This window comes from Verruconis gallopava (assembly GCF_000836295.1).
Source record: "Verruconis gallopava strain CBS 43764 unplaced genomic scaffold supercont1.32, whole genome shotgun sequence".
In the NCBI taxonomy this organism is placed as follows: domain Eukaryota; kingdom Fungi; phylum Ascomycota; class Dothideomycetes; order Venturiales; family Sympoventuriaceae; genus Verruconis; species Verruconis gallopava.
Window position 1 is genome coordinate 238,383 of NW_015622168.1, and position 16,995 is coordinate 255,377.

General features: G+C 53.3%; 4 protein-coding genes across 4 annotated transcripts; 3 read left to right on the top strand and 1 right to left on the bottom strand.

Moving 5' to 3' along the window:
• Positions 1-2,066: 2,066 nt before the first annotated feature.
• On the top strand, positions 2,067-3,468 carry PV09_07773 (uncharacterized protein; the record flags this gene model as incomplete). Its single annotated transcript, XM_016361584.1, has 2 exons — positions 2,067-2,086; positions 2,136-3,468. 2 exons carry the CDS (start codon positions 2,067-2,069, stop codon positions 3,466-3,468), a joined length of 1,353 nt encoding a protein of 450 aa, XP_016210663.1.
• Positions 3,469-4,140: 672 nt separating this feature from the next.
• PV09_07774 (uncharacterized protein) lies at positions 4,141-5,898 on the top strand (the record flags this gene model as incomplete). The annotated part of the gene is made up of 3 exons (XM_016361585.1): positions 4,141-4,737; positions 4,790-5,639; positions 5,702-5,898. 3 exons carry the CDS (start codon positions 4,141-4,143, stop codon positions 5,896-5,898), a joined length of 1,644 nt encoding a protein of 547 aa, XP_016210664.1.
• A 3,992-nt stretch (positions 5,899-9,890) lies between these two features.
• PV09_07775 (uncharacterized protein) lies at positions 9,891-10,794 on the bottom strand. The gene has a single exon (XM_016361586.1). It carries the CDS (start codon positions 10,228-10,230, stop codon positions 9,925-9,927), a length of 306 nt encoding a protein of 101 aa, XP_016210665.1. The 5' UTR covers positions 10,231-10,794; the 3' UTR covers positions 9,891-9,924.
• A 171-nt stretch (positions 10,795-10,965) lies between these two features.
• On the top strand, positions 10,966-14,558 carry PV09_07776 (uncharacterized protein; the record flags this gene model as incomplete). Its single annotated transcript, XM_016361587.1, has 4 exons — positions 10,966-11,476; positions 11,534-12,426; positions 13,622-13,970; positions 14,071-14,558. 4 exons carry the CDS (start codon positions 10,966-10,968, stop codon positions 14,556-14,558), a joined length of 2,241 nt encoding a protein of 746 aa, XP_016210666.1.
• Positions 14,559-16,995: the final 2,437 nt, after the last annotated feature.

Sequence of the window (16,995 nt, forward strand, 5' to 3'; positions counted from 1 at the left end):
GCATCATAAATATAATTCCAAAAATGGCCCTGCGGGAGCAAGTCTGTTCGTAGCCAGAAGCAATCTCTAGGTCACTCTTCGGTGCTCTTATCGAAACCCGACTGAATCTCGAGGTACTTGTGTAGAAGGCAAAACTTGCTTCCAAGACAGTTTTTAAATGAGCTCGCCGTCTCGTAATTCCAACGCCAAAACACTTCCAATCTGGCATCCGCTTTTTCCAGTTATCAGAATAACAGATGCAAGATGTTCCCTCATACGTCCACTCAGTCTGAAAGAATACTGGAATACTCAATCAAAAACTCAGGCCCTGCATTCAGAAGTCGTGATATGATGCGGCTCATATTCCTGTGGCGTTTGACTCCGACAAGCTTTTGAAACGGCCGTTTATCTACGATTTGACCATAGTACAAGAGCTTAGAAAGGACAAATCTCGGACCTCCCGCGTTCCGTTTACCAAGCCACCTTAATCGATAATAAATTGTAAGTTCATTTCGCACTCTCTCGGCAGGATTTAACAGTGATCAGAAATTATCCAAAGAGCTTAAAACTTGAACTGATACTGCAAGACAGTACTGTGATATGCTGCTCTATTGGGGCGGAACAACCAAACAAGAAATGGCTAGGAAACAGCGCGATGACAGCAAAGACTAACATATCCATCGTGGCGTTTCCGGAGGCGCTTCTTCCCTACTTCTCTGGTTCGTCCTCTTGAAAGATGTGCCTGATCTTTCACTGAGCTGGAGGGCAAGTAGTCCAATTAGTGACACAGGTCTGACATCTCGCGACATGTTTGAAGCCAAAGCCATTGGGCTTATCGGGGTTCTTTTGTAATGGAACGAAGCAAGGGTGATTCTGAGATGGGGAACAATATGCCCAAGTTGGTGGTAAAGCTGAGTACTGAGGAATCAAACCAAGCTGAGGCGAAGCCTACAGGTCGCCTGAGACCCAGCTCAACTCTCATCCGAGAAGATTTATGCGCTCGGCTGATATCACGTGCTTTAAATAACGCAAAATATATAAAAGTCTCTTAAATAACCTCTAGTTATTAATATTTTTGTCACGCAACCACCCTTTGCGCATGAGGATCGCTCAAAAAGACAGGCTATACTAGCTCAATTAGCTAGTATAGCTGGTTGGTATAATATATATACCCTTACAGCTATAGTAGATAAATGCTGGAAGAGGTGTGAGATAAGGAAGGTGAAATGAGAGACAGGGGGCTCGGCTAAGAAAGAATTTTTAGTATGGTTGCTGACTCAGTGCCAAAACCACGCGATTCTCGGATGAGAGTTGAGCTGTGTCTTTGGTGACATGCGTCCTCGAAATGCGTAGAGAGCATACTGAAGCATCTTGGCACACGTGACTCGCAGGCCTTCCTGCTCCGTTATGTCCTTTTGTCCTCACACAGGGAGCTTTAGCACGGTTTCGCTGCTGGTTTCTGCCTCAGGCTCCTCAGCTTAAACGTTCCAGACTTGACGAGTTCCAAACTCTGTGGGAAGGAACGCAAAGTCTTGGCACGATCTATATTGCTATTTAGCCTGAGATGTTACATACCATGCGGAACTTTGATAGAACTATTACACCAGCCATACATATGACCTTCACTTCAAAGCGTTTGGAGTAGATTGTAAAGCTTGAGCTAAGCTGCTTTATGAGGTTTTGGCGTGAGAAAAGATTTATGCTAGCGTCATGGTGAAGAAAATCTATAGCCATATGCTGACAGTTTCTCTCTTACAATGCTGCTAAAGCCATGGGATACAAAGCTGCACTGTAGATTTTCCTTAATTAAGAATAGATGCGCGATATTAAACTGTAGCCACAAGTGCACATTTTATACCATGCGAAAATTATTCAACCAAGATTTCAAGTTGGAGGGGGCTTTGAAGCGGAAAGTATCTCCTGCACACAGTGCGGTTGAACACGCGGTCGACAGAAATACTGCCAAGGCCTCAAGGCTCCACAATTTGCCTCTCCCATGCAAGCCATTCCCGCAGTGCCAGAAATTTTGTAGACCAAGTTTCTGATCTTTGATTTTTAACGTTTCACGAAGCGTTTGATCAGCCAAGATGCCGCGTAGAAAGTTCATGTCAGTGCCGTCATTTGTTGGCCTCAGTACTCGTACTCACAGGATGCAGTAACAAGAGAGACGCGACCACATTTTCGCTTGTCTTCAGGTCACAAGATGACCCAAAAATTCACGATGCGGACGCATCAGACATGGTTTTTACGGAGAAAACTGACCTAAACCGTATCAAGAAGCTTCGAGATGATGCAAGCGGTCATGTTGATCATGATGCCAGAAGCAAAATTAAGCACCGTGGTGAACTCGAGGAAGAATTCGGCCTGAGTGTCCGAGCAAATGAGGGTGAAGCTGCCAATTACGGCATTTATTTCGACGACACGGAGTACGATTATATGCAGCACATGCGTGAACTTGGTACAAGCACAGAAGCACATTTCATTGAAGCTCCGCTCAAGTCTAAGAAACCCAAATCGAAGCTCGAGGATGCTCTCAGAGATCTTGACATCAAAAGTGAAAGTGGGATCAGCCATGCAAGCTCGGTAGCCTCCACCGCACAGTCATTGCTACCGGAAGATATGCTCCCCTCAGAGTTTGTGCGCCCGCGTACGTATCAGGACCAGCAAAATGTGCCAGACTCCATCGCGGGCTTCCAGCCAGACATGGATCCGAGATTGCGAGAGGTGCTTGAAGCTCTGGACGATGAAGCCTATGTGGACGACGACGAAGACATCTTTGAAGCGTTGGCTGCGGATGCGGAGGAAGTCGACCCGGATGAATGGGGTCAAACGAACTGGGAGGCTAACGAAGACGATGACGAGGGATGGGAGTCGGATCGCACAGTCAGGGCTGACGAGTCCACGCCAAAGGAAAAAGCACTCGACAGCAATAGCGGAGTGCCTCTACCCCACAGCGAGCCACCAGATGACGCTCATGGTGACGGGGATTGGATGGCCGAATTCAGCAAGTTTAAGAAAGACGCAAAGTTGGGCCCTGCCCAGAAACGTTTAGACCTACAGTCATCAGCCATAACAGGTGCATCCAGTCTTGTCAGCGGACGCAAGAAGAAACGAAAAGGCGCGCTCACATCCACCAGCGGCTACAGTATGACTTCCTCCGTGCTTGCCCGGACGGAAGGCCAGTCGATTCTCGATGCCAGGTTCGACAAGATCGAGGAAGAATACGGTGAAGATGACGCCGGCGACGACACTGCCTCCATGTTTTCGGGCGTTTCGGGCATGACGGGCATGTCTAGAGCTTCGAGCCAGGCGCCGCAGCTGGTCCGCTCTGACTTCAACGCAATCATGAGCGAGTTCCTCCAGAACCACTCTCAAGTAGGCAAGCACCAAAAGAGGGTACGGGTGGGGACGGCGAAAACGGGGCTCGAGCAACTGGATGAGATTCGCAAAGGCCTTGGGCCTGCTCGAATTAAGTCCTCGTTACGATGACGCTCTGCGCCCGTATTTTACCTCGTTTCTGCCATGAAGGCCGCTGGTCTTCATGTAGGATCGGGCTTTTCCGCGCGAGAGGATGAGTCGCATGTAAATTGGAGCTTTTCTAGTTCTTTATCCTACTCTCCAACCTTTACTGCCCACGTGCGCTTGTCTATCTCCACTGAAGGGTTACGCAAATTTTTTTCTGCAGACCACGAACTTGGTCCAGTTGGTTCAACGGAAGTGGAACGCAACCAAAGGTTGCCAAACTCCACATGAGCCCCAACATAAGCAAGACCTTTTGAGAAATGATAACCGCATTAGACCAACAAGAGTTTCAGACACGTCTTGAATAAAAAGAACGACGGGACAAAAGAACGTACACATGGTTTTGAATCTCTCGCTTGCTCATTGTGATTTAATATCTTGTTTGCTGTCAAAATTTTTCAGACTGAAAAGGAGTACTCGTGACGACCAATCTATGAATCTTCAACAATACAGACGACGCTTACTTCCAATAAACTTTTACGAGACACAGAATTCGACGCTTCGGCGGTGTCTTGAACGACTTTCTCCCCACGTTACTGATGATATTCCTGAACATCATTCGTCCAACGTAACAAGTAACAATTCTTATCAGTATCGCCGGCGGATTTCACTGATAGGCAGGCGTCAGGCACCAGAAATATGGTGAGCTACACGGGAGGTGAAACGAAATTCTCAATCTCGTGCGGAGAGAAGCAACTTCGTTCTTCAAGCGGACAGCAGGACAATCTTTCGGTGGGGGCTCTGGAGACGGCTGTGCTGGTCCACAAAAGAAAGGGCAAGAATGTGCAGGGCAGGATTCTTGGGGAAGAAGAGATCGAGAACGGTCTTGCGCGGTCCTTCTCGTGCAAGAAAAAATGGCTCATCGTGACGATACTCTGCGTCCAGCAGATCTCGATGAACTTGAACGCATCTATCTTGGGTAACTGCTTCGTGGAGCTGCGACAGACTTACGGGGTAACGGAAACTATCCTCTCGCTCTGCCAGTCACTGTTCCTGGTGGCGTACGCGTTCGGCTGCGAACTGTGGGCACCCTGGAGTGAGGAGAGCGGCAGAAGACCGACGTTGCAATGGAGTCTCGGCTTCGTAAATCTTTGGCAACTTCCACAGATCTTCATGGCTGCATTTGGGAAGCCTGACCAAGGTGACAGCATCGGAGCTGGCATCCTTTTCTGCAGGATCATGGGGGGGCTGTGTTCTGCGGGAGGCTCGGTGACCTTGGGCATAATCGCTGATATGGTGAGGGATGGATTACCACTTATAGAGCCTGTGGAGCTTATTATACATCTAGTTTGACGCCGACAGCCAGCAATATGCGATGGCGGCGCTAGTTTGCGCGTCCGTCATGGGATCTATAGTTGGGCCGGTTATTGGAGGCTTCCTTGAGTCCTTCGTCGGAGGCCGGTGGGTCTTTCTCGCGCAGTTCGTGATCGGCTTGGCTGCGCAGCTCTTGCACGCGATCTGGGTTCCGGAGACTCGATCTAGTGTACTCGTTGCGAAAGAGGCTAGACGACGTCGGGACGCAAGTATCGAGCAGGTTTGGACCCAGGCTGAACTCGATAAAACCAGCCATCTTTCGATTGACTTTTGGAAGGACGCAGCTGGTATTTGGACTCGACCATTCAAGATGCTCGCGATGGAGCCAATCGTGACATGCCTATCCCTGATCAGTGGTTTCAGCGACGCGCTCATTTTCTCTTTCCTCGAGTCGCTCCCCATGATCATGGACCAGTGGGATTTCGTGCCCTGGCAGCGGGGCCTTTGCTTCATTTCCATCGGCATCGGATATCTCATCGGGTGGGCTATCTGGGTTTGGGACATAGGACGCCGGCAGGGGAAACGGCAGAGATTTGGCTCGACCGCGACGCCCGAGACTCGTCTCAGATGGCTACTATATACAGCACCTCTTCTGCCTACTGGCATGATTGGTTTTGCTTGGACAGCGACAGGACCGCCAAGGCACTGGTTGGTGCCAAATTTTTGGCTTGCCCTGGTTGGCATTGCAAACTACGCAATATACGGCGCTACGGTGGATTACATGGTCGCCTCGTACGGCCCAAGACTGTCGGCATCGGCCACCGGTGGCAATGGGTTTTGTCGAGACCTCTGGGCTGGCGTTTCTGTTTTTTATGTCAAGGATTGTAAGTCTGTTCTTCCGTCTCCGCGAGTTCCGTCCCAGGTTCTTGCTGACGGCTGCGGCTAGTATATTCCAAAATCGGACCGCCTGGCAAACATTTGCCGTACGGCTCGACTGTGCTTGCGGGGTTGGCCATGGTACTTATCGTGCCTGTATACCTTTTCTGCTTTTTTGGGGCCACCGTCCGCAAGAGATCCAGATATGCTAAAGCTATAGCGCAGGGTATGGCCGATCCAACGATGACCTCGCCAGACACAGTATAAGCGACGGGACCTCTTAGAAATTGCTTGCATGCAGGCAAACATTATTGTAGTGTAGAAAGCAAAGATTTGAGGTAACTCCACGGTTGTCCGTTCCATCCTCGGCGGTTCCCGTTTGTTTGACCCGTTTACATCCGCATGATCAGGCCTGAAAAAAAAAGTCATGCATTCGCGCATTGATGCAACGTTTCTAGAAAAGAGGCGCTCGCATCGTCGATTTACTTTGCAGAGCACTTTAATTTGCTCGCCGCCAACCCGGCAATTTTTATTCTCCGACACCTGTCAGGCTTCCCATTTACGAAGCTCGAGGGGAGGGGTGAGTTTCTAGTCGTGACAAATGCATGGCGAGATGTGTGGTCTGCAGGCACAAGTCAGGTTTGTTTGCAGAAAGGATGCAGGGTTTCCCATTAACGGTAACGATATGGAGCAACGAGGAGCTTTGCAGGAGAGGGTCTGGCACCAATAAGAACGGCAGCATATCAGCGTCGTTCTAACAGGAAGAGAAAGTGAGAGAAAAAAAAAAATTGCTGGCTTTCGCATCTGAGGCCCGAAATAGCGTCGTCGAGACCGTGAAAGAGGCCGGGAAGACTTCCCATTGCGACATTACCCGTCCGACGACATGTGAGCGAGTCAAGCAAGGGAGGGGAGGGGGTTGATGACGCGACCAGTGAGGCATGCAGTTGACCATGCTCGACAAATTTCAAAACCGTTGTGTTTCAATCATGAGCGGATCCATGCGTGAAGGGCGCGACAGAAGCGCGCAAGAAAGGCGTACTGACTCGTGACGCAAGATTCTAGTCCGCCTGCGGCCTAGCCCTTCGTGCCGAAGACGACGGAACGGCGGCCAACGCCAGCCGGTGCACGTGGTGTAGTCGTTATCCGGCCTCAAAAAGAAATAGGAAAGGGTTGCACAATGACGACAGGCGAAGCCGCTCCAACGACGGCCGCCGGGACGAGGCTGAGATGAGAAGGGACGTCTAGGTTTCAGGATCAGCAGATCAGTAGCTCGTAGAGCGGTCAAGCGAGTCAGCAGAGAAGGCGACGACAGTGCAGTGACTGGCGTAAGGCTGTGCGAGAAGATACGGCCGCATCGTCAAGAAACAAGATACGTGACATACAAAGTGCGATTTGTCGTGCGTGGACGAAGGAAACGCGATGGCGAGGACGACAGCGAGGGAGGTTTCTTTTCTTTCGTGTCTTCCCCTCTTCCGTCGAAACGGCCTGACACGTTTTGAACTTTCCTCGTCTGTTCTTACTTGTGCCGCGTAGGGCGAAAGGGTAGCGTACAGCTGGAGGCAGAGTCGCAAAAGAGCTGGGGAATTCCTTGAACATGAGCGTAAGTCGAATCGGGTTTTTCGTTGGAGAGGCTTGCACCTTATCTTAGATTGTCGAGGACAATGCCGACGCACGATGCAAGTCGCCCTGACTAGCACTGAGTGCAGAAGACCACGAACCAGCCCTTCATGGTGGCCACTGTGTCGTCTAACGGACAAACGGCGTCCTTTTTTTTTTAGTGGCACATTGGGTAGCTGAAGTGGATATCTCGACGCATTGACGCCGCCAAGTCTCGATGCTAATGCAGCAGAGGTCGAACAGCAACGCTTCTCCAAAACGAAAATGGTGGATGCACGACTCGTTAACATTCGAGCGCAGTTGCACCAAGGCGCATTTATTCAATACGGCCAACATGAGTGGCAGGAGGTTAGGTCCACAGTGGTGCGGCAGGTCTAGTAGTCGCCCATCGCGTTGTTTGGCCACGAGCGCAAGCCAACCCACTTTTTCGACGCCGCTGTCTCGTGGACCAAGTATGTTCAGAACAATTGACGAGGGAGCGAGCAGCCAGATGGTTCCACGTTATCCACGATGGTGCAGGCGCCTCGTCATCGCAGGCGTGTCGCAGCCCAAAAGCAGGCGAGGAGCGAACAGGATTTCAAGTGCAGAGGCTGCCGAGTTGCAAGTGCTGTCGACGCCAGACGAGGAACAAGTGGCGTGGAGTGTGAAGACTGGGCTGGTTCGAGTCCATGCGGACATTGGTTCTTTAGCAGTTCTTGCAACAGCGTGCATTGATGCGCATACGCACCAGAGCGTTGTCCCACACGCCCTCTTCCCTTTCGCTTCGTTCAGCGGGGTGGACGTGTGGTTCACGAGGACGAGGCACTCGTGGGACAACTTCCGGTTGTTGTGTAAACAAAGAGCAAATATCAACAGATGCATTGAGAAGACGAAAACACAATTAAACAGAGAGCGTGAGCGCGCGAAGCAATCTTGTTGCTAGACGACGATCGCCGAACAACAAGGCCCGGGGCACAGCAACATTTCTGGCGAAGTGATGACGGCTGGTGACGATGAACGGAGCCACCCTTGCCAGAGTGCGAACCAGCGCGGGCAGCGTTGTGCAGGCGCAGCGATGAAGGGCAGCGGCGTGAGCGGCGGAGAGCGGGTGGCATCGTAGAATTGAGGCCATGCGCATTGGCAATGGAACGGCGATCCACTATCGCGTCAGATGCGGATGTGCACAGGATCGGGCCTCTGCTCCAGACCGTCGAGCACGACTAATGGGCCGTTTCACAAAGAAACAAGCGGTTCGGTGTGCCGGCGCTGCACGGCAACGGGAGAGCAGACTGGAGGTTCAGTTCGGTACGGCGACGGATGTGGGAGACTTTTGTGCGAGCTGGCCGGAGTTGCGAAAAGGTTGAAGTAGACGGTGGGTTGTGTAACCTGGAGGGGGGTTGTGGCTGGCACAGGGCACGGGCTGCGTGCCAGCGACGAACGGTTCTGACGGGCAGTTGGGGGAGGGATTGACGGGGCAGATCTAGCATCAACGGGCAGGCAAAGGCAAGGCGCAAGCAAGCGCGAGCAACGCACGCTATCGGTGGCCAGGATGGCGCGTCTCCGCGACCAGGAACCGGGGCCGGTCAAGAAGAAAGAAGAGCCGTAAAACGGGCTCAGACGCCTGGTGGAGACGAGTGGTTTGGGCCTTTTTGGCCAGGCACGACCTGCGACGATGCGACGGGCAGTGGCAGTGACAGGAGCAACGGACGCAGCAGGAGCAGAGCGACGATGTGTCCAGCTGCTCTGTGGCGGCGGCGGTGGCGGCAGCCGAGCACGGAGGACGAGGCAACAGCAGTCGCAGTGACAGCGGCGGCGAGCGCAGCGAGTTCGACTGGAGGGCTCTCCTCCTGCCTGAACATTTTCGTTCTTCACACGGCACAGGTCTCGCGCGGTTCGTACGGAGACACACGTCCAGGCAGCTGCGCGGCGGGCGAGAGCACGCGCGGCGCAGCGCAGCACAGCACAGTACAGCGCCGCACAGCACAGCACGGCGCCGCACTCCGGCAGCTGCCCAGCGGGCTCAGGCTGAGGGAGGCCCTGCAACGGCGCTGCAAGTCAGAGCAGGGGTGGTGCGAGCAGGGCCCGGCTTAGCGCGATCGGACCGAAGCCAGGCCAGCGCACACCCCGTGCTCCCGCACAGCACAGCACAGCGCAGCACAGCACGGCACCGGCCCAGCTCGGCGTAGTGTGACGCTCACCCTCATCCCAGCGCTGCGCATATGCAGCCGGCGCCTCCACTGCTGCTGCTGCCGCCGCCGCTGCTGCTGGGCGCACAGCAACCGTCGCCGCGCATCCAAACTCAAAACCTCAGCCGGCCAGCCCCGTACCCACGCCCGCGCCAACGCCCAAGCCCAACGCCCGAGCCCAAATCCATGCCCATGCCCATGCCCCCTCCCCCTCCCCTCCCCCCTCCCCCCCCCCAAAGAAAGGTCCCCGCTGGCCCTAGTCTGGGCTGGCCCAGCTTGCCCAAAGCACAGTCCGCTCGACTCACGAAATTGAACGTCGATGATTCCACGCTTCGTTCGCAAGTCATTATTCGGCCCGTGTTCGAAAACAACCAAAAGCTGCTGGCCGCCTGCGTCTCTCACGTCGCTGATCCCGCTCCCTCAGCAAGCGTCAGCCTTTTCCGCATACTTACTCCTGCCCATTCCCGCTCCCGCCCACGCCCTCACGCTCTCATCTCACCCTCGTACGCCCTCACACCCTCACGTCCGCACTCACGCCTTCTCCGCTCATGCTTGACCTGTGCGTTTCTGTCTCGACTTGCATTTGAACTGCCGCTTTCCCCCCTCTGGTTCCTCCCCGACCCTCAGGCACGATACAACCACTCCTCGCCAACGTCTTTTTATATTCTTTGGGCCGCCTATTTACTCGGTCCCACCTCCCCATCCGCTCTCCCTCAGCCAGCCGCCCTGTTATCTGTCGCCTATATGCCTTAGCCTTTTTGTCGCCCTTTTTGTAATTGTCACCCGCGCCTTTTCTGGTCCTTTGGCCTTGCAGCATACCCAAGTATCTGTTCCGTACCTCCCCATATCTCTTTGCAGCTGCTCGGCTCAGCCCTCCCTGTCCGTCTCTGTCTTGTCTGCCCGCCCTTTCGCAACCGCTTCTTCCGGCCTTCTTGGACCTCGCCAACGCCTTTTTGGTTGTCGACCCGCCGCCCGCTCCACTCAATTGCCCACGCCTTCGACCTGGTGTACCACGGGAACGCGGCCCCAGCCGTACCAACCAACCAGCTTCCGCACTCGCCCCGCTGGACCTGCCACTGTCTCGTCGGACGCCGCTTCAGCTGTCTCTCCCAGCTCTTAAGCTTCTCGAGGCCCAGCTCCCACGCTTCCGCAGATCAGATTACTGCTCGTGCGCTCTCCTCTCTCCAGCCTTGGCCTCGTCACCTCGAAGAGTCGCATCACTCCGCAAACATCCATAATCGTTCGCCTCGTAGAACTTCGACAATTCTCTGGCGCTTCTACCAGCTCAAGGTGTGTTTTTGCCCCGGATTGTTTTTGCTCTTGCGCGTCAGAATGCTGGCTCTGTCAGAAGACAAACACCCCTCCCCCCCTTTCTCACCCATCTCTCCCAAAAGAAGGGAAGGAGAAAGGAAAGGAAGTCGAAGTAAAAAAAAGAAAAGAAAAAAAAAAGAAAACGCAAAGCCCAAACTGACTCCTGCATCTAGGTCTCTACAACGGTCGCGTTGTGTACATTCGTTCAATTCTGCTTCGCAGTTACCGAGCTCGGTCCTAAATGGCACCTGAGTCGTTGCCGTTAGGGAACTACGAGCACCATCATCATCTCTTGTCACACCAGCAGCTTCAAAGCGCGTCTTTGTCCAACGCGGCACCAGAAAACTTTCAGTCACGACGATCTGATGTCTCGAATCTGCATGGCGTGAACTCGGGGGGACAGTGCATGACGCCGACTTGGCACGGTTTTATTCACACGACATATGACGCTCTTGTGGTTCTCGAGGCCTGTCTTCAGGGCAAGCTCTCGCACATTCCACGCCGGCCACATGACCGAGAACGGCCGTCCATCATTGTGAGCGGTAACGTCTTCATCTACGAGGAGAACGCATCTGGCATCAAGAGATGGACTGATGGCGTGACCTGGAGTCCATCTCGGATCATGGGTAATTTCCTGGTCTACCGAGAGCTCAGCGAACCCTTTCCTGCAGGCGAGAAGAAGAAGGCCAAGAAACGGAAGCGCGGCAGCGAAGACGGCGACAATCTGCTCAACTTGGGCGGCGCCCATTCCGGTATGCGCTTTGTTCTCTTGCCGCATGGTCCTGACGCGTATGCTAACGACAAAACAGAGGAAGATCGAAAACTGGTCGGTTCCCTGGTGGATTCGTATGGCTTCAAGCCCAACGGCCTCATCAAAAAGACGTTGAACGTCAAGTACAAAAACGTGAACCACCACATTGTTTCTTACTACAACCTTGAAGACGTGAAGGCTGGAAAATACACCCGTCCAAATTTCGATCCGATCATGATGGGTCTTCAACCACGCGAAGACTTGATGAAGAACAGCTTCAAAGTTAGCGCAGTAGATCCCGAGGAGGACATGATCGACCCTTTCCAGGCGCCTCCGGTCCTGCCCATACAAGGCACGGCCTTGTATAGCCAACCGCCGTCGTTACGACTCTATACCGACGGACATGCCATCACCACGGCACACGACACGCCATTTTCGCAGCTAAGCAACCCTGGCATCTCTCAATCGCCTCACGCTTCTCTCTCAGCCAGCTGCACGCCGGTAGACTACTTTCAGCCTCAGTACTCTTATTCGCAACCCAGCTCTCAGTACTTGGGTTCAAGCATGGTTGATGGTCTCTCCCAAGGCCCGTCACGCGACGATCGCGTAGACTCCGTCATTGGCGGTCCGCCGCATTTCAAGACCGAGATGCCGGACATGCCGGACATGCCGGAGATACAAGGGTTCACAACCACCGCCAGCGACACCTCCTCGGTCGCCGCGCTGACGCATGCCCATTCATTAGGCACTACCCCGGACATGTTTGCCGTGCACGGGTCGCCCACCGGTTACGAGTCGGTAGTAGAAGGCTCGGGAAACTGGTCCACCATTCAGCCGACATATCAAGAGCCGCTTTCGATGCCACAGCCAAAGAGGCGACAAACAGTACCCATCATGCAGTTCAACCACTCGATAACCTCAGCCGTCATGGGTTACGGACAACCAATTCACGTATATTCCCCCCCACTGACAAGCGCCGCTGGAGGTGGCTTTGTCGCATGAAAGACGAGGGACAATAACCGCCCCATTTTTTTTTCTGTGTTCATATTTTTTTTTTGATTCCGCTACTCCGATCGCGAAAGAACAGAAATAAAGAGGGGAGATACCGACGCGAGATCGTGATCCTTTTTCTTTAGTCCTGTAAATATCATGCTATACCCCTATGCATTTATGCGAACATGAATATTCACGCTACATAGTTACGGCGGAACGGTAATATTGTCCAAAATTTACAAAAATATACGTTTTGTACAGATAGTCTTGATCAAAATCTCATTTGGAGCGATGCTGAGAACAAGATCCAAGTGTCTCCGTATGATCGCACGTGACTGCAACCCATGGACGTGTCCGTTTTACGAAACGGGGATGAACTTTTTGTGACCTTGCATCATCAACTCTTATGGCGCAACTCACAACCTCAAAACTATTACATCAGCGAATACCGCCGGCACTTCGCCAGTCCAACGGCATTTGCATTTCTGCCATCAACGGGACTACGCGTCTCCTCGAGCGGCAATTGGGAACGCGACGTCTTCTTTTCGTACTCGCGCCCTCGTCGGGCACGTCTCGCAGGAGTCTCGCAAGACGAGCAGCGTGAGTTCCATCCTTTCGCCCCCCCCCCCCCCCCCCCCCCCCTTCCCTAACCCTCCCTTCTTTTCGCCACCACCGTCTGCTTCGACAGGAGATTGACACGCCTTTCGAGATGCGAGCCATGCCGCGTCTTCTTCTTCTCGACGGGGGTTACCGCCCGACGGGCCAAGGAGGATCCCGTACCTGCGCGACACGGCGCCAGCAAAAGTGGCGACGCCACGGTTGACAAGGTAAAGATCGAAGCGCTCTCTCACTTCCCGGTTTTATCACCTCGCGGCTCAGACATCTGGAACACGTTTTTTTAAATTAATTTATTTTTTTGGGGGAAGCTCGAGATAACGACTGCCATGCCTGAACCTGCCTGAACCCGAGCCTTGGGAGGGTGTGGTTCGCTCTTTTCTTTGATTTTTTATGATGACTTTTGATGGGGTTTTTTCTTTTTTTGGCGAAATATCTTCACACGGAAACCCTGCTCTAGTAGCAGTTCCCGTTTTCGAGAGCTTCTACCAAAAAAAGCTGTTTATAAATTCGGATTCGGCGTTAACCCAGATGATAGGGGAAGTCCTCGAAGTCAGGACTCGTTGACGGCACAAAAGTTTTGAGCCAGCAGGTGCGGGAGAGGATATCTGTGCTTACGCCACACGAGAATATCTACACTCTGCCCAACATCCTTACGTTTTCGAGGCTGCTCGCGACTCCGGTCATTGGCTATCTCGTCCTGCGCGAAGACTATGTCTGGGCCGCAGGTTTGTTTGCCTACGCGGGCATTTCGGATCTGGTCGACGGGTGGATGGCGAGAAAATACAAGCTGCAGACCGTTGTTGGGAGCGTAATCGATCCCATGGCCGACAAGGCCTTGATGGCCGTCTTGGTTGCATGTTTAGCAATAAAGGGGGCGTTGCCGCGTGAGTTTTTATTTTTATTCTTAAATTTTCCTTCTTTCTTATTTGTTTATTAATAAAGAAAACCGGCACGGGGTGGTCGCTCTGCTGACATGGTGCTTAGTCTGGCTAGCTACGCTCATCTTTGGAAGAGACATGTCTTTGGGAATTGCTGCGATATATTACCGTTACGCTTCTCTGCCAGCCCCAAAGACGTTCATGCGCTACTGGGACTTTTCACTTCCGTCGGCTGAGGTGCATCCCACGCAGGTGTCGAAGTGGAACACCTTTTTGCAGCTGGGCTTGATCGGTTGCACTATCCTCTCTCCTCTTGTGGTCTCGTCCGGAATGTTACCAGTCGAACATGTCCAGACCGTCCTACAGGGGTTCCAGTATGTTGTGGCGGGGACGACGGTGTGGAGTGGGGCTAGTTACCTGTGGACCCAAGATGCCGTTGTCATCTTAGGCGAAGATGAATCACTTAAGAAGAGGCAGGGTTCAAGAGGGAGGGCGATTATCGGTATCAGCTTCGCCACCTTTCTTGCGCTGGCAGCGCATTTCGCTGTCAAAGAGGATAAGGAGCCTGAGGGGCCAGCTGCGCCATCGTCATAGCCGCAACGCTGCGCATAAGCTGTGGCTATTCCAACGTCAAAACCTTTCCTTCCTTTCTTTGTGCTCCTCCTCTTCTTCCTGCTGTTCTTCTTACGAAATAGCGTAGAACCTGTTGATCTCTCCCATGACCGCGCAGAATGCTGCAACGCGTGAGCAAGGCGCCCGCTACCGCGACCATTCCTGCCTCAGTGCCGCGTCGTGGCTTGGGATGCGAAGTTCCTCGACGACTGGACGTCTTGAGTCGGGCCTTCTGCTGCTGCCGCAGGTCACAGGCGCATCTGCCGTGGAAGATTAATTGCGTAAGGCTGAACGTGGCTGCCCACCAAACATGAACCGGAATATCGCCGAGAACATCTGGCCGCGTTTTGGCAGCGTTGTGCGACGCCGGCCAATGGGATCAAAAGGCCGTCATCCTCCCGCTCCTAGCTGCTCAGGGCTAGTCGAAGAGCAAGGGCTGATGGCCCGCATAACGCAATCCGCGGTGCTTGTCAAAATCCCTTACCTATGCATCGAGCTAGCCCCATGCAGCGTGCGCTTTGTCTTATTCGCAGGTGCGCTCTGTTTCTGCGGTGGCTTGCTCAACGGCGCAGCCGTTGAATAGATGTCGAGCATTCCAGGCCGGATCACACCTCCAACGGGGAGATTGCCGGCGGATGCGCGCGAGGGAAGAAAAGAAAAGAAGCAGACGGAGGAAAGAAAGAGCTCTTTGCGCTCGCGGGCGTTTCTGCAACCTGCCGTGGCGAGAAGCGGGCGCAGGCGCGGCTTCTGAAGTCCCTCATGGCAGTTGCTCGTCCGCTTCTTTTCGGGACCATCGTTGGCGTGCGTGAAAGCGGTTGGCCAAACGACCGTGAGGGATAGCGGACGTTCACAACTCGGCTCACGCACGCTGGTTCCACGAACACTAGTTTCTACATGAGCGCGATCTTGGGACGTCATTGGTCCGATGTTCGCTGTGGGCAGGCCTGGAAGACTGTGGCATGCGAACGCTGTCCTGCCGGCTAATGCACCCGGCCACCACCACAGGGAGCTTCGGACGCTGACATGCTCTGACCCCTAGATCTTTTGTCCTTTGCTCTGCCTGTTTCGGGCGTGTCGGCTCGAGGCTGGGACATTGCACATTTTGTTTTTCTTTTCGCAAGCGTTGAAAGAGTGCCTCCATCCCAACGCGACTCTCTGCCCCGCGAAGCCTCAATCGCATCGGCTCGAAGCCTCCACACGTCCTGTCTTCAGCTTGGGCTTGGCCCGCATGCTCCATTCTCCGCAAAATTCACACAGTTGCATTTTGATCTCTCACTAGTGGACGGGTGAGCAACTAGCACTGCGTGCTTTTCTGCTTCCCGATGATCAATTGATCATGGGTTGCGCGGGAACTAAGCCCAGCCCACAGCCATCGAGCGCTGTCATTCTCCAATCGCGGCAAGCAATGTGGACTTGCAAAAGTAGTCGCCATTTTTTAAGAGCTAAACTAAGTATTGTGCGGGGCACAGAATCGGACGGGCGTTCAGCCAGTACGCAAACACATGTTAGCCCTCTGCGGATGCAGGTTGAGTTCCCGCGTTGTTGCGTTCCTTGCGTCCTGACTCAAGGACTGATCCAATCTAGCAAACAAAAAATCTTGCTCGTTTTTACGTGCTCGGGACATCGGAGAGGGGTTTTTTTTTGGTCGCCACAAGTGGCAGTCTACTACAGCATGACAGTGCAGTCCAGTACAGAGGTGGCGAGGATAGCAATTGAGCCCTGGAACGAGGGCGATAACGACCAAAGTCTCGACTTCGAGGTGCTGCAAAAGGCAGACAAGACGTCCCGCGCTTTCTCTCAACCGGGCAAGTCCAGCAGCCTCCCACATGCAAGCAGAGATGATGCACATGTGGCACATGTGCTAAGCAACTTCGAGACATGTGCTGACCTTTGTACCGACCAACGCCGGCAGGTGGCGAGATCTTTGTTCACGATGGTGTCGAAAGAAAACTGCGAACACCAGGCTGGTACTGTTCGCTTCGAGGATCGCTAACGCAGCCTGCCTTATCGTATGCTTTGCTGATCCTGCTCGACTGCTTTTCCCCTGACACTAAGAACAGCAGCCCAGTCCCTTTCGCAGTCCCTTGGTTCGGCGAAAGTCTTTGCGACTTGAACTCACTCTGGCCATCTCTTTCGTATGCTCCTTCCGGGAGACGTGTCGTGCGAGTTTCTTTGTTTACCTTTCTTTTGTTATTATTTACTGTTGATTGTGTTGTGCAGGTCTTCAATTAGCCCATCAAAGCGTTTGTCCCAACATGAGAGGGTTCCTTGCGGAGATCCAGAGATCCTCGATCACGGTTGTTTTCTGTTGGCTTGGAGATTAGAAGGCATCATCGCTGGGATTATGCCGGCAACATATCTCTCAACTGATTTTTTCTCCCCTCCCTTGTTCGATAATGCGCCAGGTGGGTAGGCTCGA